This window comes from Rhinolophus sinicus, chromosome 1 (assembly GCF_057876585.1).
Source record: "Rhinolophus sinicus isolate RSI-liver-muscle chromosome 1, RSI-T2T, whole genome shotgun sequence".
Lineage (NCBI taxonomy): Eukaryota > Metazoa > Chordata > Mammalia > Chiroptera > Rhinolophidae > Rhinolophus > Rhinolophus sinicus.
Genome location: NC_142501.1, coordinates 185,624,128 through 185,644,945, shown reverse-complemented (window position 1 = coordinate 185,644,945; position 20,818 = coordinate 185,624,128). Strand labels below are relative to the sequence as shown.

Sequence of the window (20,818 nt, the reverse complement as noted above, 5' to 3'; positions counted from 1 at the left end):
GTCGGGAATTACGGTCAAAGAGAGCTGCAAGCTGTTATTTCTGTTTTTGCCACGGTCCCCTCTATATCCTAGCCTAACCCCCAGGATTTTCTCTTGGTTGGTCTTTTTCATAGGGGCCACCTGGTCAGAAGGGGGATCAAGGAGCCACCGAGATCATAGACTATAACGGCAACCTTCACGAAGCCTTGCAGGCAAGTGACAGCTCCCTGACGTGACACAAACAGTGACACCAGTGGGCACCATGTAATGTGTGTAAATATCAGCTTCCACACCCCTTGCATCCCGGAGGGCTCTACTGCTCAAAGCACTCTCTCCCTGTCCTGAACCCATCCCCTTCTTCCTGCCCCAGTTTATCCTCTTTATTTCTTAGCACTTTTCAATCTTTCAATCTTTCCTTTCCCTTCCACCTTCAGATCTGCTTAAGTCTTACCTGCTTCAGGTTTAAACCTTGTGTCACCAATGTTTGTCTCCTTACTTGAAATGTAGAACTATCGAAGCAATATAGAGCCCCGTGGCTCTAGAGTTGAAGCTGCCAGGGTTCAAATCTCAGCTCTCTGGCTTACTAAATGCATAACCTAGGACAAGTTATTTTACTTCTCTGTGCCTCAGTTTTCTCGTTTGTAACTCCCTCGTAGGTTTGTTACAAGCAATGGCTGAATACCTGGCACATAACTAGTCCTCCTATAGGCATTTCTTATTCCTGTTACTATTTAATTATTTATCTGCCATTAAGTAAAAACCATAGACTGTGTGGCTTGTTCCACTACCTATGCTTCCCATTCATCCGTTTCATGCTTAGACTCCTGCATTGTAGCCTGTATCATCATTCCATTGTAATTTCTCTTGTAAGGGTCACTAATGACCTCCAGGCCAAGCCCACTGTGCAAATGGGTTGTAATTTCTCTTGTAAGGGTCACTAATGACCTCCAGGCCAAGTCCACTGTGCAAATGGCCCTTGACTTTTCTGTGACATTTTCCTGGTATACTAGCCCACCTTCCTTTTGAAACTTTTTCTTTCCGGTCTCTCTGATCCTCTACTCTTATGTCTTCTTGATTTTCTTCTTTGATGGATCCACTCTGTTTTAGTATTTCCAGTTTGTACGTTACCTAAGTTTTAGTATCCTCAAGTCTCTGGCCTTTTCTTGGTACAATCACTCCATGTTCTTCCATGTTATGGCTGCTTCCAAATCTCTCATCACCAGGTCTGATCTGTATGTACCTCCAGCTGTCTAGGAATATTTCTAGTATGGATGCACCATTGCCTTATTAACTTCCACCAGTACACACAATTAAACTGGATACCTTTCCCACCAGCAAATGATTCCCCTTTTTAACTGACCAGTTTCTGTTCATGATACCAAAAGTCTTTGAATTTCCTGAGATAGAAACTTCAGTCATTTTAAAACTATTCTTTGTCTTTCATCCATTATATCTCATCAGATGCTACTTTTTCCTTTTTCAAAGTATCGCTTGAAGTTGCCCCCATTCTATCCATTTCCAAGTAGGTCTGCATCCTGTTTATTTCAGGTCTAATATTGCAACAAGCCCTCACCCAGTTCCTCTGCCATAATGCCTCCTCGCCCTTCTAATCTACCCTGTCTATCACTCCAAGACTAATTTTTCTTAATTATCACTATTTGGATGGCTCCAATCTCTTCAGAAACCTAAATGGACCCTTTCATCTACTCTATCAAGCTCAAACGTCTCCATCTGACTTTTAAGGCTCTATAGTTTTGCCTTTGCTGTACAGAATTTTCTGTTTCTCCACAACAGACGTTTTCCTCTGAAGTGCTTGTATTTATCACAGCCGTAAAAATCCCCCTCTTTTTGCCTAGTTCATCCCGTTCTTCTTTCCTTTATTTGATCCATCTACATCTTCTCCAACTGCCACCATCCAGATGAGTTCCTCCTCTTAATCCTTTTAAACATTAGCAGTCAGGGCCCAGTTGTTTAACATTTAATTATTCTCAAATTGCATAATTTATTTTAGTCTTGCCACTTACTGGACTCGAAGTTACTTGGTGACTTCCAGGAAACGTATCTCATGCTCACTCTGTATGCTGCAACTTGCCTGACTGTACAGGTCTGGGTGTAAATATTAAACAAACTGTTATTGGTTCAGTGAGTGACTACACTTAGTTCATATGTACAATCCATTTGTTTGCTTGAAAGCCAAATCAGTTGTTTGAAATATTTGCTATTTTGTACTTGCTTGGTTTTTTTGCCATCCTTATGACTTCACTAACATTCTCTAATGATGGTAAACATATATTTCTATGGGTCCTTTGCTACCATTTTTAACTCGTAGAGTAATAAATAGTTTTTACAGAATCTATCTTCAGCTCAGCCTCCTTTTCTGTTCTTTTCATTCTTTTTCTTCTGGTAAAATACCAAAAAAAAAGCATGCTTACTGCTTAAAGAAATGCTGCTGGGTCAGTATGTTCAGGAAAGAGCCTGACTTTGTGTTCTTCAGTCCAAGTGGTTACACACGAGTAGTAGCCTCTGGGCTATCGTGAAGTTCTAGAACCAGCTTTCTAAATTGTTCCCTTTTCACAAAAGTTGTTAACAGCATATGTAATGAAAGAGAGAAACAGAACAAGACATTTAGGTGTACCTGCTATGTTTTCAAAGTTCTTATAAAACATAGGGACATATTTTTTTTTAAACTTTATTAGCAGTGTTATAAATTTCCCTTAAACTGCTTCCAATGTCACCATATTTTTTTTTTACCATAATTCTTACTACCATCTTTAAGAGATATCCATTCTCTTACCTTTCAAGGAATGCTCCAATATTATTGGCCATTTTCTGAAAAAAATTGTGAAAGAGTCTATTTAAAGCAGGCTGTGCATGAACAGGACCTGGTATGGAGCAAGCTACCCTTCGCCTAAAATCGGACGCTGTTTCGAGCTCCCTTCTGCTACTCACTAGCTAAGTCATTTTGGGGAAGTCCCTTAATGTAGCTATACTTCATTGATCTGATCTGGAAAATGAGGATATTTTGGAATAGATTTAAGAGTCTATAAAATCGGATATTATGTTTAGGATTATTTTTCAGGAGCTCCTGAACATTCTTTGTGGTGTTTCTAAACACACTATACTTTGTTAAAATTCTGACATCTGCATCTTGACATGAAACGATATTTGTGCTCAGTTTCTTTTTCTCACCTTGAGTTCTATATGACTGTAAACAAGTCAATATTCATCATAGTCAACTAGTTCATGTTTATATCGCAACCTAAAGATTTATCATTCTTAGGGGCTTATCAGGACAAGTATAGGTATATATGCTGTCCTTATAAATAGCTTATAGTTTCTTCACTTCAAAACTATTTATTTGTTTCCTAATAAGGTACTCTAGTGGATTAAAAGTCCCTAATAAAACGAACCAACCTAAAATAACTATTAGAGTAAGAGGAAGTAGTAGACATTTATTTTTCTAATTCTCTATTCAGTGATGAATTTTCACAGCGTTGCTGATTTCATTAGGTTATTGCTTCCTCTCAAAAAAAATCTGCAAAAAAAACTAAGACAATTAGATAAATAGGAGTATATTACAGTTGTAAAAATATCAAATTAGAAATATAAAATTTTACTGTTGCCTCTATTGAAAGTTATTTACAGGAACATTTGCCATAAGCCAATTATTTTGACTTTTATTTCAGGCAATTACATTTCCACAATTAGCGGTAAAATCTCTCCACTTCCTAACTGAAGCTTTTAAAATTCCTCAACACCATTTAAACTAAACCTGTTCTCTAGTGTAAATCACGATTTTAAGCTTGCATTTTGATGAGAAATGAAAGAAAATAACCTTTAATTCTAAAGAGAGTCACATAAGCATCTCAGGGAATAAATCACAAAGCAGCCCGCTACCTTCTTCAGTGGGCAGTCACTCTAGCGCATGCCTCCCATTTCACTTCATTCCTCACGAGAGAATGGCATGCCTTTCCTTATCACTACCCAAAATTCTGGTTTTCAAATCATTACTGAATAACTTCAAGAGAGAATCGTACTGAGTTTTATGTAGCTTTAACTTGGAGGAACCAGATACAAGAAGTCCAAAGTGAGCAAACAGCCTTACTCTATGTGTCTGCACACTGGTGCTTCAAGATAGTAGTAATAAAGCTCTGTTTTTGGGAAATTAATTTAGTTTTCTGTTATTTGTTCTATTAATTCAATGGGACCTCCCCTATATAATTTTCAGTTCTCAGAGGTATAGTTTTTTAACAAGATGATTTAAATCCCATCTGTTAGATAGTTCAGTTACCATTAATAATATTCTTTTATTATGCACCTCATCATAAAATATGTTGTTATCCTTAAATTTAAAAGAAAAAAAAAAGAAGACAAACTATTTTAGGTGGAGAATGAATCATATATGGAGCATGTTGAAAAACCTCCAAGAGTTCAAATTTTAAACTCCCTTCCCTTTTTAAGGTCTTAGGATTCTGCTTTCTAGTTAAAATTGTACTATGTAATTGGAAGGCAATGATAAACAAATTATTTCTACTCTATAATTTTCTAATAGCCTTTTTTAAATGATTCATCTACTTATAGGAGCAAAGACGTAGCTTTTTGGAACCATTTATCCAGCTCTTGCTTTAGGTGAATCCCCTAAGAATAAATTAAGTGGTGTCTTATGTTACACAGATATGATTGTATAAAAATCATGGTCATTTTGCCTTTATCTTAGACGCACTCCTATGTTTTCTCTGAAGCTGCTGTAACTGATTTTATCATAGAGTACAAAGCTGAACCATTTGTACACATGCATCCATATATTGTTTTCTAAGGAGTAATGACACCATGTCACTAGAGACTCAATTGTTTGAAATAAGATAATGTTAAGATTATTTTTTAAAACAACGATAATAAAAAACAGCAACAACAACCTGAATTAGAAATTGGAATGGAGTAGTTGGAAACAAAAGGATGGTGTTAAACCAGTTTTCACAAGTTGACACGTAATTGGATGATGTTTATGACTGGAGCCCCTAATGGAGAATGTTTTCCCCTCTATGATTCATGAAGTGGTTATAGATCCTGTAGAATATTTAACACAAGACTTATACTAGAAAAGATTAATACAAAAACGATTCATAGATTAGGGATTGGGTGTTTTGGAGATTCATACTTTTAAGAGAATATGTTTTGTTACAGTACTCTAGCACTTTACATTAAAAAACTAGATGAATCCCATGTCAGCTCCTGTCTTTAGTCATGTGTGTGTAACACACACACACACACACACACACACAGACATACAGCTGATTATAATGCAACAAATGCACTACAGACTAAAAGAGAAAAAATATCACTTACACAATTAGATACTTCGGTTGGTTTTCTCTAATCAAAGTACTTTAGAATGGAACTCTTAAGAATAGTGAAATTTCTCAGGTCACAAACCTCTAGGGCATACTATTTGACTACATAACATTTTTAAATCAGATGAATTAAAATTCTCACACTTGCTTTTTTCCTTATCCATAGATTTTTAAAATAAACTTCTAAAAATAATTTTTAAAAGAAACTTTACAATATATTGTATTCCTTTGAAGATAATATGCTCTCAGTATCTTGTCAATTCCGATGACATCAGTCTTGCAAAAACATGTTCAAAAAGTTGATTGTTTCAGAAATGTATTATTGTACTTTGGCACACAAGATAGGTAACTGTCTTTATCAATGCATTTTCCCAACAGAGGATTACCACCTTAACTGTCACGGTAACTCCTATTGCATGATTTCTGTGGTTTGTGGCTTTGTATTTGATGTTGATGCATGCTGCCTATAATGGTACTAATGTAGCAATTATTTTTATCTGATGTTTAACTTTATGTTTTCTTATACTAATAACCTTTTACAAGTTGAATCACTCTGTGTGCTTCATGAAAAATGTCAAGAAAAAAGGAGCTGTTTTTCTTAAAAATCTTTAGCCTTATCTTAACAATACAGCTTTGTTCTTTGGTGTTTGGGAAATCAAAGCCTTTGGAGAGGGAGAGGAGAAATGTCTAGAAACACAGATAACATTAGCAAGCTAATTTAACTCAACAAAATGAATGTGGGATAGCAATTTTTCATTGTCTTATGAATCAACTCAAAAGCATCTTCAGTATTATTTTGGCCTAAATGTTTGTTGATGTTTTTGTGTATAAGTAGGTAGTATTTATAATTCTGTAACTGTTGAAATTTTTCCTCATTGTAAATCAATATTGGGGGACATTTGATTATGATAAAATTAGGAAGGTATATAGTATACTTATTATTTAAAGCATAAAATTTAATGCATGTGCTGGGTTACTTTTTAAACTTTGTCTCTTCTGGATTTAGGGTCCCCCTGGACCACCAGGACCTCAAGGACTACAGGGGCCAAAGGTTATTCTTGTTTTACTTGTTTCCATTTATCACATGTGGTGCAGAGAATCCCATACTAAATAAGTGTATCTTTGAAAATGAATCTTACAAAATGTTAGAGAAGCTGAGATTAGCAATATTACTTAAAAGAGCTAAGAATCGCAATTCAGGTTTGGGCTAAAGGAAGCGGGATCAGAACAAAAGCAAAATTAGGAAGTAAAGGAGAGAAATAGGAATGGCATTAAATTTAGAAGAAGGACATTCAGAAAAACAGAATATTAGACAAGGGAAGAACAAGTTTTACAGAAATTATAAATGTAAAGAAACACTAATTGTGGTATATGAAGAAAGGAAAATATTTAAATAGAGGAGGATCGAAGGAACATTTACTCTGACACTGAAAAATATTCTTCACTCCAATCCTTTGGAGGGAAGCTCTAGCATTATGCATCCACAAATGACAATTTTAGGAATCATTTTTGAGTCATTTTTTTATAACATATCCTGTTATACATATTCAGACATTCTGCCTTTTAAATCTTATCTAATGCAACATGCCAGCTATGAACTGTAGAAACCTAGAATTACTTGATTATATCTGAAATTTGTTGGTGGCGTTAAATTTTTCCCTCCAATCTAAAGCTTAGTTATACAAGCACATTTGATCAATTAACACGAGGCCAGTCACTCTGGCTTTTCAGAACTGAGTTACATGTGTTGAAATATGACTTTCGTCATTGAATTTTTGTAGTCGATTCAAGTAGTTTAGAAATCCGTTTTTTGTTTATGCCTTGTAAGGCAGTTTATTTGCTAAGTCTATCATACACACACACACACACACACACACACACACACACACTCACCAGCTTTTGTACACTTACCTTTCATGATACTTAAAAACAGAGGAAGCTAGCATAAAAATGTAATTTTTTCTATTAAAAAAAGGAGTATAAAGTAAAATATTACTGAGTTCTTTGGCTATGTGAGATATATTTGAACATAGATCTTAATTTCAAACAGATTTCCTGTATAGCAATGTCAGTTTGGCATTTTTAACTTTCTGTTTCTCCACCGCATTCTGGTCCCTGAGAGATGTAACACACACACACACACACACACACACACACACACACACACACACACACTCAAACTCACACAAATGCTCCAGTCACACACAATCTTTATTCCTGGTGAGCAAGTCGGTCTGGATTCTTATCGTAAATATCTTGATGAGCTGGAGTAGACAACCTACCAGGAGATATACAGATTCCTTTTTCCTTTGTGTAGAGTCAACCAAGGTCTGAATTCCTGGTTCATCTCTTCACTTGGCTAAGTCTCCAGAACCAAAATTCTCCCCAGTGCTCAATACGTACCTCATTCCCTACAAAGCTCAACACCATCCCGGACTTTCCTTTACACCCCAAAGGCCTACAAAAGCCCAAAAGGTACCCATCCATTGACCCAAAGGGTCAAAAAGGACGACCTAGCCAAAATCCACATCCCCCTTGTTTTACAATCCAATTGCTATTCACTTTTTAATTCAGTTAGTTAATAAGTAATTTTTGAGTCTCTACTCTGTGATAAATACTAATATCTAGTAAAGATACCAAAGTATATTAAGGAGTTTCAACAAGGGGCTTACAGCCTGGGGAGGAAGATAGGCAAGTAAAGCAATAATTATCTACAAATAGAATAACTGCTTTGATTAAAATCAAAATGGGAAAGCCCATCTCTGCCTTGGGAATCAAGGATGGCTTCAAGCTGATATTTAAAGATGGGGAAATTGGCCAAATGAATGTCTAGACAAGTGGGGTACATGGAAGCGGTTATTCTTCCCCTCTTAACTCTTACTCCTGCCACCCTTCCCACTGTACTGTCACTCTGTCCCACCCCTCACACCTCACAATGGTCTTGTAATTGAGATCTGAGGTTAGTTGACATAGTCCTTTATGCTTTCCATGATCTCTCCTTGAGAAAGGTGGGATAATTAGGGTGAGCTGCACATGGCCATGAGCCACAAATACAACCAGAGTCAAATATAAAACCCATTCTCACTCAGGACTCAGCCTCAGAATGAATGGGAATCTATTCAATTAGCATTTCTCCTTCCTTTATCAAACGGGGATTGTTCAACCTCTTGCACATCCAATAACTTTACAAGCTACTCTCGATGGCTGAAGGATAAATGAATAACTCATGAATTATGTTTTTCTTTTAAACATTCATGGGTCACATTTTAAAGGTAAAAGTTTAGCAAAGCAATCATTATTGGACCCAGAGTGCTGACAAGTATTCAGACGGAATGAAACTAAGGCTCGCCAGTTGCATTCAACCTCAGCAGGCTTGTTTGTGGCAAAATAAACTTTGCTGCTACCACAAAGAGCAGGAAATCTGAAATAAGGAAAGGCCTTTCTTTTCTTTTTTCATTTGTTTGTCATGCCTTCTTAAACACTGGGAAGCTCAAATTTCATGCTGTGGCCAATAGCTCTTAAAGTTTTTACCAGGGAAAAGAGCTCTAGCCATTCCAATACTGTGGTTTATAACATTACCAAACAAGCCTTTCTAGAAAAATACAGCCTCAAGTCAGCTCCCTTGAAAATCTGTCTGTGAGGCAGGCCACTCACCCTCAAAAGATCTGTTTTTACAAAGTTTCCACAATGTGGAAAGCAGGGATATTTATAATGGAATCCAAATACGTAATTCATTGATATAAAATATCTAGCCTTTCAAAGAATTTTTTCAGTACCTTTCCAGCCGAAAGGTGACTGGACATTTGTTGTTTGAATAAATCTCTAGCACATTGTTTAAGTTTGTTTTTAATAGAAGATCCTCAGTTAAGAAAACATAAATCTATATATTTTGCGTTTGTCAAGGGTTCTAATAAATCATAATATAAATACTAAATTTAGTTCATTCCTAGCATAGTAGAGGAAATTGAATTGATCCAAAAACAATTTTATGTGGATTAAGCTATTATCTGATTTATTATACCCTTCAGTGAGGCTTATCTGAAAGTAACACATTTCCAATCATAATGAATTTGTGTCCACGGTTCAAACAATCATAAAGATTGTTTAAGAAGAAAAAAATTAACAAACTGAGGCCTATAGGTTGTTGCTGTAGGATATGGTAAGCCATCAAATGATCTCTATCAGTTTTCTTTCACTAATTTTTTTTTTTTTAGCTAGCATCTCACATGGGAAAAAAATAAAATAAAAACATTGGATCTTAACTACATATAAGTATTGTTGTACATAATATTCAAGAAAATGTTATTTCACTTAGTTTAGATATGTGGTATGATGTAAGAGTATTCTTGGATTATGATGCATTTGCTGAAAGTCAAATTGTGCTGTTACCAGCTAGCAACATATTTATTTAGTTTAGTATGCTACCAATGATAAATGGAAGGAAGCCATCAATTTTTATCTTAACAGGGAGAGCCAGGATCTCCAGGAATCCCAGGAGTTGATGGAGAGCAGGTAATTTTCAAAGAATACATACTGTCATTTAAAGCATCATTATTGATCACTACTTTTATTATAGTTTTAAGCCAAAAAGGCATGAGTGTTGATACATGATATCCTCTCTTTTTTTTCACCATCTGTTCTGGAGACTACATTAACTTTAAAAAGAAATTAAAAAAAAAAAAAAAAGAAATTGGTTTTAGACAGTTTTTTTGTTGTTGTTGTTTGTTTGTTTTTTGCAGAAACATACGAGTACAAGCTACCATATGACTTTAGTTTTGTCTTACTACTTCTTATCAATCTACCAGTGGTTCCTTTGTGAACTTTCAATAGACTTGTAAAATTATTACCAATTTAGTAAGAATAGCCTAATTTTTGTCAGTGAATACAAATAATTCAAGATGAAAATTAGTGACCATAGTTTCCACAAAATTAGATATTGCTTGTGTTATTTTGACAATGTTTTCTTTTCCCAAAAAACATTATACCTAATTTTCTAGATCATTAGAAAAGACAGAAACAAGCAAGACATTAGTAGCTTTGCAGAATGTGGTGGTTTCTCCAAGGGTTTCCCCCAAAACAGAGGTTGGCAAACTTTTCCTATAATTGATCAGATACTAAGTAACTGTTTTAGGCTTTGCAGGGCACATACAGTCTTTATCATTTTGTTTTTTTAACAACCCTTAAACTTTTTAAAAACATTCAGCATGTGTCAAAACAAGCCCTGGGCTGGATTTGGCTGATAAGCCAAAAATAATCTGGCCAGGAGACTGTGAACAGTGTTCAAAATTCAGAATCGAATCACAGGATTAGTTTTAAGCTATTTGGTTTTTCTGAGCTCCTATTATTTACCCAAGAAATAGCTAAAATCAAGTAGATCATAAGAAATCAAGGGGATTCTTGATACAGTTAGTGAAATGTACTCCTCAGAAGACAGTATTAGATAAGGAAATTAAGTTTAAGAGAAGAGTTATTTTAATATCAGAGATGTATGTTGAAATTACATAATGTCACGTTAAATAAACGTGGTAGTTAAAGAGACTTTAGATGATTGCTATGTCAATCAGAGATCACATTAGAATTTTAAAACCTGCTTGTATATTACCTTTCCCATTATTAGTCATTATAAATAAATTGACATATGTAACAACATAATCCATTGTCCCTAAATATCCAATAGCTGGATTTTTTTTTTTCCTATAGGCTTTACAAGGTTTTCTTCTGTTACTAAGTGCAGTAGGTTGGCTAGTCTTCTGCTATCGCTAGATTCCTAAAATCAACCAGGGTCTGACTTACCAGTAAGATTCATTTATCCATTGAGACACCTACCTACCCTTCCACCCACCCAGTGGGTGATTCTTCAGTAGGTGCTATGAAATAGGCTTAAGTAACAAGAAGAGACACATTTCTGTCCACAGTGGTTTTAGCATAGAAAAGATGAATAGGTTGTATAGCCTTGGAGCCCCTTGCTATGATTATCTCTACTGAGGAATGGGTCATCTGGTCATATCACATTGAGTTCTCTTTGATGAAAACGCTTAACAACATAAATTAATTTCAGTATTAGTATCACAAAATTCAGATTTGTTAGCATTCAAAATACAGATTTACCTATTTCCTCACTGTAAAAATGAGAATAAAAATAACAACTTGGATCACCTCATAGAGATTTCATAAGAACAAAATAAGAACATTGTGGAAAAGCTGAAGTATTTCTAAGCATGGATTGATCAAAAGTGTGCAGTGAATGATTTACCTGTCTGTAGATTGGACCATTGAAAACTGATGGTGTGGGAACTTCTGCCTGCTTTTAAGGGGAGTATAGTGGGTGAAGATAGGAGAAATTTATTTGGACCTTTGTTATTATAGCACTAGGTCCTGGTTCAAATGTATATTGTACTCTTGAGAATTAAATCCATTCAATTGTTTTCAGGACAGGTGATGTAGAATTAGCTGCCAGGTAAAACTATGGAATCAGGAGAAATGATGTCAACACCTAAGTCCATGTGTTCCATACTTAAATGGCCTCAGTCATAGAATTTAATCACTTCTATTATGTAGGTAAATAGTATTGATTCAGTGTAGAAGGTTGCTACAGGAAATAACTCTACCTAAAAATGAAAATGAGGATCGTCTCTGTGTAGGACTTGTCTATTGGCAAAATTGATCTGGAATTCTGTTTTCCCTAGGATGTAACTACCAAGGGTCAGTATGATTCTTAAATGCAAACCATATCACTTTGTAGGGACTCAAAGGTTCAAAGGGAGACGTGGGGGACCCAGGTATGCCAGGTGAAAAAGGAGGCATCGGACTTCCAGGATTACCGGTATGTTTATACTTTTTGTGATGTGTTCACATTAAGAAAGCTAGCAGGAGAATTGTATTATAAGCTGCAGTATCATCTAACGGTTCATACAATAGTCTTCGTTTTAAATAATTGGAGTATTATTGGTTAATCGCTACAGCTGGGGTTCTAAAACAAATTTTAAAGCATCTAAGCAAATGAACTATAAAAAAAAAGCCTTCATGTTTTCCTGAATTATTTTCACTAGAATATAGTAAAATAAAGTTGGTCACTTTTACTTAGCATGCATAAGATGGTGATAACTGATCATTTAAAAATAAACCATGATAAAAGAAAATTAATTGAACAATGTAAAACAATTGAAAAACAAATTACTCTGGAATGTGTTCTTTATGTGTATGATACTATGGGATGGTGTTTTTATGGGGTTTTTTCACTCATAATATTTACTGAGAATTGGGAGGGGAAACTGCAAAAAAAAAAAAAAAGTAGGACAAAAAATAGAAAACCTCACTGCCCTTGATCTTTTTTAAAACAAGGAAATGTGTAAATAAGTGTCAATGACAACATAGTTAAAAGACTGACCTTTGCCTTATAAAGTGAGCATCATCATAAAAAATATAACATTTATAATCTGATTTATTAAGCAAATATATAAGTTTAACCAATCAAACCTAACTTTGTTTGCATTTACTTTATATTTTATTTCACATGTTACCCACAGTCCTAGGGGCTTGAGGAAGCTTGCTGTTTAAGACTAAAATGCAGGGAGATAAATCCTTCTTTTACTTATCATACGTGTAATATTATAAAAATGTCAAGAGTATGATGGGTTTGGGGAGAAATTTCAGCTGCTTCTTACACTTTGGAAATAATTTGACTAGCTCAACTCTCTTAATTGTTATTTGTAGGGTGCCAATGGAATGAAAGGGGACAAAGGAGACTCTGGATTGCCAGGTCCTCAGGGCCCTTCCGTAAGTCTATATGGCTAACCTTCCATGGTTTCTGAAAAACTCTGAAACGGGCCTATTATTCATCTAGTTCAACCTGTGCCAGATGGCTTATCAAAAATGAAAAGACCGTCAACCCGTTGGTTTGTCAAACTGTAGAAGAAATATCTGTTGGCCTTGTACAATGAGAGACAAAATGTCCCAGAGGCAATTTTTCAGAAGACTGTCTAATCCTGAGCAGAAAATCAATGGTTTTCCCACAATGCTTGTGGGTAGAGCTTTGTGAATACAGAACATACATTCTTTTTTTTTTTTTTAGAGCCCTGTTGTTACTTAGTGAAATATATGAAAGTTTAATAGTGGTTGTGGCACTATAGCGTTTCTTGGTAATCAGTTGCTTCCTTTTCTTTTAATGTAGTTTTGATTTATTCTGGATTTTGTGAAACAATTGTATTTTTTTTCTAAGTTTTTGTTCTCATGAAGAAATTTCTAAACCTAGAGAATCAAACACATCACTTTTTCCAGTATCCTTCTTTCTCTGCAACTATTAGTGGCCTTAGCAGAACCCCGGCAAAAGATTCAAGCCAAACCACCTTGTCTAAATGAAGTAACCAAATCCATGTTTATTTTTTGGACATACAGATCATAGGCCCACCAGGCCCACCAGGGCCCCATGGCCCACCAGGCCCCATGGTAAGTCTCTCTTCTCTCCAAAATGTAATCATTTATTTATGAGCATGCTACTATAGAAAACATGAATGCATTCCTCCAAACAGCCTCCAAACAGAAAAGGAAGCAAACAGATTGTATTTTGTACTGCTCTCATGGAATGGATAGAAAATACGAGTTGCTTTGAGATATACTGACTTTACAGTATTATCGTTTACTTCCCCAAACACATCCATTGGGAAGAGATAGTTTTGTGATAGGAAAGTTGAAGACAGACAGATTTGTCAAGCTTTCCTCCAACCTTATGACATCAATATCAGAAAATCATTTTAACCAATCTCTGTTCTAGGCCATTAGTAGCAAAATATTTGTAGCAATTAATGACTGTTTCTAACCTTTAATGAAATGTTCAATAAGAACATTTATAAAATAATATGATAAAAATTGAAGCTCAGTTCTACAGATGACATATATTATTGAATCTTTTCCTTTGTACGTTTATAGTACTTTGGTAGATACAATGTTTACGGCAAGTATCCATCAATGACCAATGGAGACAATGACCATGCCCTCATAGGGCGTCTGTCCAGTGAGGAAGGCAGCCATTAAACCAGTGTAATTTTCCAAATGTCTACCTGATGACAGCTTTGTTAAGACTGGAATATGGAATGCAGAGTGTTTTGAATGCTTTTGACTGGGGCAGGATGGAGACAAGTGTGGCAGTTTCTAAGGTCACGTTCATGTCTAAGGTTTAACTAATCATATGGATTAAATAAATTGTGGGTCACTCTTTCCTCCTGCTGCTCTATGAAAGAGCATCATTGCAATGATCTGAGCCACAGAGAGTAGCCCCAGATCCAATCATCTGTTTATTACTAACTGTCATTTCTATTTTATCCACAAAACAATTATAATTAAACTTATTTTCTTAAAATTAAACAGTTTGTTAAGAATTAAGTAAATAGCATGCTTTTGGCTTTTTTATAATCCATTTTAAGTTCGAAGATTAATTTAAAAACATGATATCCTGTTCTATCATAAAATTAATTAGTTCAAAGGAATTTTAAATCATTACTAAAATGAGATAAGAATATTTGATGAAATATCATTTTCTGAAAATGTTTATCCACAACTTAATCTGAAGAGAAAATATTATTCCAATGTAGACATACCTAACAAATATCTATGCATTGCTTGATAAAAAAATTTTCCTACTGTTTTATGATTTCACTGATGGGTATTTAAATACTCTTCTCTCTAATGGCTTATTGAAATCACTTGGAAGTTTAAAGCAATTCACAGTAACCTCTAGTTAATTTAGGTTGGCTAATTAGTCTCTATATTTAGATTTTCCACAAAATACAGGGGAAAAGCTCTGATTCATGCATGCAATATGACTTCCTTCCATTGGTAAATATTGGTTATAAGAACCTTGAAGAATTCATCTTTGTAAAAATAAATGCATTCTAAATAATAATGCTTACCACTACTGTATTATAATCCCTTCATTAGTCATAAATTAAATAACTGATACAACAGGGTTCCAGACTTGACTATCATCTTTCATTTCCTTTCTACTTTAGATACCTCAACACCTGAGGCTAGAGCAGTTAGAAATGGAAAAGGTCCGCTTTTAACTGGTACTTAAAGTCTGGGACTTTTCTTTGGCAAATTTCTCTTTTAAGAACTATCTGTATTCCATATAAACTTATAAAGTATTTCATATATTCCAGCTAGATTTTTTTGTTTTTTCAGATGGGAATTTGAGAAATAGGAGTAGTGTGGGTTCACAATACTTTGTTTTCTGTTTTTTAATTTCATATAACCCTTTCAGATTCCTCCCTCCCTCTCACAGGTATTTAACAGAAAGAATTGCTATTAATTATTTGCCTATTACTGAACAATTCAGGAGCTGGAAGGAACTTTCACCAGTGGTAACATCCACTGGCCTACCTCTCGCTGTGGCTTAAACAATAAGATTCTTGTTTTATACCTCTTTTGTTATTTTATGTAATCACTTCTGCTGGGAAACAGTGAATCAGTTCTTAATTAAAAGCTGTGTTTTTCATTTTCAGGGACCCCATGGACTTCCTGGACCAAAGGTAATGTAACAAATCCCTTGATTATTTGATTTCTGTTTCCTTGTTAATCATGGAGAAGCATGATGGAAGCATGTCTGTCCTGTCTTATTTACTTGTCAAGTAATGTTGATAATCTTTAAGCCTTTAAGTATCCAGATGTTTAAATCTCATAAAACAGAATGACTTAGGACAAATTTAAGTGACATCACCTAGAGATGAATTATTCCCCGTTTTGCCTTTTTCCCTTGTCACTATATAAGTTTCTTAAATCACTAATCATAACATACTCAAAATCAACCATTTAGAAGTAAATCTGACAAGGTTCTCAGACTAGTCCACATGCTTTCTCATTATAGTAACTTTAGTTGCACATTTAGTCGTACATGTTATTGATATTTCTTGTCATATATCAGTACTGCATCTCAATGCTTTGACTATCCAGTATCTTAATTTTCTACTCCCCCAGAGGTCACTAGTCTAGAATGGAGGGGGGTGTATGAGGTATGCTATACTGAGGAGAAGATTGAATTACAGTCATGTATTCTATACTCTGGATTAACAAGAGAACAATAGAGAGTATCCCCTCCTTGTCAGCATTAGTGCAGCTTATATTATGAAGATGGTTTCCACCTGTTCTCTGCCTTTGTGTAGACCAAGAGGACACCTTAGAGAATTAAAGTGAGCCCTGAAAGACAATCTTCTTCCAGGGAGCACATGTGATGCGGACCTATATTGGAATCTCAGCTTTGCCCCTGACAGGCTGTTACCTTGGGCAGATTATTTACTCCCTCTGATCCTTCATTTACTCAACTAGGCAACCTACCACATAGGGTTATAATGATTGAATGAGGTATGATTATAAAACACTTAGCAAAATCGCTGGTGCAGTTGTTGATAAACACCCAAGAAATGTCAGTTGTTATCCTGTGATTTGATGCTCTGTTTTGAACAGAAATTTTTAGCTAGTCCACAAGGCTGCTTGAGAGAAGGTTCAAGTACTCTTGAAAGCTCCCCAATAGTGAGTTGGTGCATTTAAATGGTGCCGGTGGGGTAGCACATGAATGTTGGCACTAGGCATCAGAAAGGCAACCCACTCTCTTCTCTGGGGACTCCCTCTGGCCCACCCTGCTTTCGGGGTGGCACAGGTATTGGTCTGACTGCAGAAATCTGAGTTTCCTCAGGCAGGTGACTCACCCCACCATGGGAAGAGTTTATGCCTCATTAGTCTTCTTTACCTTACCTTCTGATAAGACCCATGAGTGACCATGTCTCAGAAGCATGGATTATAGTTTGGGGTAAGAGCATCATTCTGGTGGTGAGAGAGAGAGCCCATCTATCAGCTTTATGGTCTTAGTAGTTCTCTAACCTCTCTGGGCCTCTTTCCACACTCTTGGCTTCTCCTTGGATGATAAGGCACCTCTAAAGACAAGCCAAATTGTAATGCCTCAAACTAAAGTCACCAAAACTGCGTTTTTAATTCCATGAGTGATTCAGATATCCCATCACCATTAGATGAATAGATGCCCAAGATTCTTTTGCTATCTAAAATGCAATGATTTTCTTTTTGCCTACAGTTTAATCATACTTAAAACATAGATTTCAGAGAATGTTTATAAAGTTTCAAAGACCTCACAGATTACCTGTGTTTGTTCCTTGATTTTATAGATGATAAATTATAGGCCCGGGAAATTTAGGTTATTTACCCTAAATTACACTGCTCATTAAATGACAGATCTGGAACTAGAATTTAGGCCCAGCATTGAAATTTAGTCTTCTTGCCACTGAATTTGATTGTTTATAAACTCATCTTCTCAATTAATGCCCACTCCTAGGTATCAATTGATTCCTCAGCCCACTCCTAGGTATCACATGCTTCCTCAGCAAAGAATTTCACAGACTACCAACGCTTTCCTGCCAATTCATCATCTCAAGACCACTTGCTGGAAGGCGACACACATGCAAAGTTGTGTATCTCAAGTTTAGACCAGTTAACTGAAGTTGACTATTGAGCCTTGGCCTTAACCTCACATTAACTCTAGCTCTGTGACACTCCCAGGGTCATACTTTACCAACCATAGCACATTTGGATTTCCTATAATGGCAGCACTGTGATCATCCTACCTTTAGAATCCCAAAATTTCACTAGGTGTGTCCAAATGCATTCATCACTTTGTGACCCCTTTGAAAATTCAAATATATAGCATGTTTCCAAGGATAAGCTGTGTCCCAGAATTTATTGATGAGAAGAATTACCTGGAAGGCTTATTAAAAATACATATTTCCTGTCCTACTAAGGTCTAGGTGGGGCCCTGGACTTTTTATATTTAGCAAGCTATGCACTGATTTTCATCATCAGGCAAATGGGGAAAATACTGCCCTTCTGCCATGTAAACATAACCTCTCCCTCTTCCTACTCCACCCAGAAAGTCTCTACAGGATATTTGAGACTGAAATCATCTTCCTTTCATAAATCTTTCAAGATTTTCTTGATGAAATTAATGTCTGTGCTTAAAAGTTGAAAAGGAACAGGTCAGAATTCTATTTCTAACATACTACTGACAGAAAATAGGTGTACTGTATTCTTAGATTTTTTAAAAAAACAGAGTCAACAGAATTTATCACTTCTCACAGCTTTTTAAAATTTCACCCTAAGTTAAATTCAAACCTGCTTTATTCTAACACTGGGCACATGGACAGTTAGTAAAACTGCATGTGAGTTCTGTGCTCTTCATATTCTCTTCTGGAATTGGCTATTTGTTATCTACTGCATTGAATAATCCATGTAGGGACCAGACATGGCAATGTCAGTGAATGAGGACTCACTCACTAAGTGACATTACTTCAAACATCAGCTGCAATATTTTCAGTGCATTACCCTGGGCAAAATGCTTAAAGGCTTAAAATGACTGTATTTAACACTGTCCTGCATATTCCAGTTTTCCATTGCAGCAGAGTGGGTTTCTCTACTGAACCCCCTTCCACATCCTGCTCTCGGATTGTCTTTGATTTGCTTGGTCAGAACAGTGTAGCATGACACCAATTTCTCGAGATGTAACTGAAAAACTCAGGAACTCAGTTGCATATATTTTGATTGTAAGGATCTTTTGCTTCTTAGAATATTATTTAATTGTCAATTTCAGTTTATTTTTAATTTTTTAAAAGTTAATTTTGAACTGATACAAGACAAATCTAGCCTGACTCAGCTGTTACCTAAAACTGGAATCTGCAATCATTTCAGAGACTGGCTCTCTTCTCTCACAGTTGAAATGCCCGTGATAGCAACCAAAATTGGCATTTGCTTTTGCATTTAGGGTGAACCAGGGTTAAATGGTGTTAAAGGATTGAAGGGTGAACCAGGTCAAAAGGGTGACAGAGGACCCCTTGGTCTTCCAGTAAGTAAAGAAAACTTTCCATTTCAGTGCAAATCTCAGACTTTCCTTTCTACCCTAAGCAACAACTCTGGTTTACTCGGTGACTATCTTACAGTTAAGATTTCTGTAATTGGAGAACACATTATGTTAGTGCAGAGCTCAGCCCAGTTGTGTTCTCTGATATCTGCTCTTTGTCAGAGGAAGACCCCATAACACACAATGCCATAAGTGTTCTGTCCTTCAATTACATACGTGCCAACCTTCCTCTTTTAAAACTGACACTTCTTCTCCCATCACCCTCCTCTTTCAAAAAGGATTGTGCTGATTATTTCATAATTTCTCCCAACAGTTTTTATAATTTAGTGCAGTTCAAAATTCTCCCTCAATTTATTTGTCTCCTTTAATACCCAAACTGTAGCCCTCTGTTGGTGGCAGGTATGCAATTGGCCATTGCTGATGGCGTGAGGTCAGTGCTGCGGCCCCTTATATTAATCAACCGTATCGTGGTCTAAATGTTGTATGTTGTTTGTTTTGAAAATGCCGTCTTATGAGGTTCTTGTGGTAATAATGGATAGGATGGAAGAAGTATTTTGCAGTTGTTTAGAGATTTTTATTTTTAACAACAAAAAGGGGGGCAGGAGATTTTTACCTTTCGGGCACTTTATGCCAGTCTTTTTTCCACAACAATTGAAAAAAAAAAGATTTAAAAAAAATTTTAATGATTATTGAATATGAGGTTTTAGTTTCAAGCTTTTAACATTCTGCCTATTCAGTGAATGCAGATAAAAATCAATAAAGAACATTATAGATTACATTATTAAAATAGGACATGAAATTGATAATAGAAAATAGTTTATACGCATAATTTACACATAAAAAGGTTACTGACTACTTGTTTTACTTTTTCCTGTGGGTACTATCTCTTAATAGCCAGTGCCTTACATAGATAAGTCCTGTAGTAGATACTCAGTATATATTCATTTACTGAATGAATGATATAAGCCTTGTATTAGAGCATAGGTTAAATCACACCAATTTGATCAATGGACCCCAGGCATAAAACCTCTATAACATATATGAGCCATTAATTCACATCGCAGGTAATTGTAATATTATCAGTGCAAAAATTTTACCATCTCCCTATTTATTTTTAAATGTTATAATAATGGTGACTCTGAAGAAAGTAAATACGAAAAGGCAAAAGGAAGTTTGGATTTCTATTTTATTTAAACCCTCAATCTGATTTCTTTAAAATATGCCCTAATTTCAAATTTAGGGCTAGTAATATTTTTTATATAACATTTAGCCAAAAGTTCTACATATGCTGGCATTAAACAAACAAACGAACAAACACACATTTTTTAAAAATTCCAATCATTGCTAACTAAAGATATATTTTGCAGTTACAGTCTGATTCATAACAGAATTATACAGAATGAATTGTAAAATAAAAATCTAAAATTATCCAAAATATATATGGTATAGCCTCATTGATAGAGTTCTCAGCTGGAATAATTTTTTTCTTTCATTAGGTATTATTAATTACATCTGAAGCATACAAGAGGGAACTAGTTCTGCAGCCTTGCCAAGTGAATGTATGGGGCTAGTGCATTGT

General features: G+C 35.5%; 1 protein-coding gene across 1 annotated transcript in view; it reads left to right on the top strand.

Annotated features, from left to right (window-relative positions):
• Nucleotides 1-20,818, top strand: part of COL25A1 (collagen type XXV alpha 1 chain) — a 437,107-nt gene that overhangs the window by 391,678 nt on the left and 24,611 nt on the right. Inside the window, exons 22-30 of the mRNA XM_088792400.1 lie at nucleotides 114-191; nucleotides 5,709-5,732; nucleotides 6,337-6,381; nucleotides 9,798-9,842; nucleotides 12,073-12,153; nucleotides 13,044-13,106; nucleotides 13,725-13,775; nucleotides 15,827-15,853; nucleotides 19,144-19,224. Of these exons, the coding sequence (XP_088648526.1) occupies nucleotides 114-191; nucleotides 5,709-5,732; nucleotides 6,337-6,381; nucleotides 9,798-9,842; nucleotides 12,073-12,153; nucleotides 13,044-13,106; nucleotides 13,725-13,775; nucleotides 15,827-15,853; nucleotides 19,144-19,224 (495 nt within the window). The remainder of the gene's footprint in view (nucleotides 1-113; nucleotides 192-5,708; nucleotides 5,733-6,336; nucleotides 6,382-9,797; nucleotides 9,843-12,072; nucleotides 12,154-13,043; nucleotides 13,107-13,724; nucleotides 13,776-15,826; nucleotides 15,854-19,143; nucleotides 19,225-20,818) is intronic.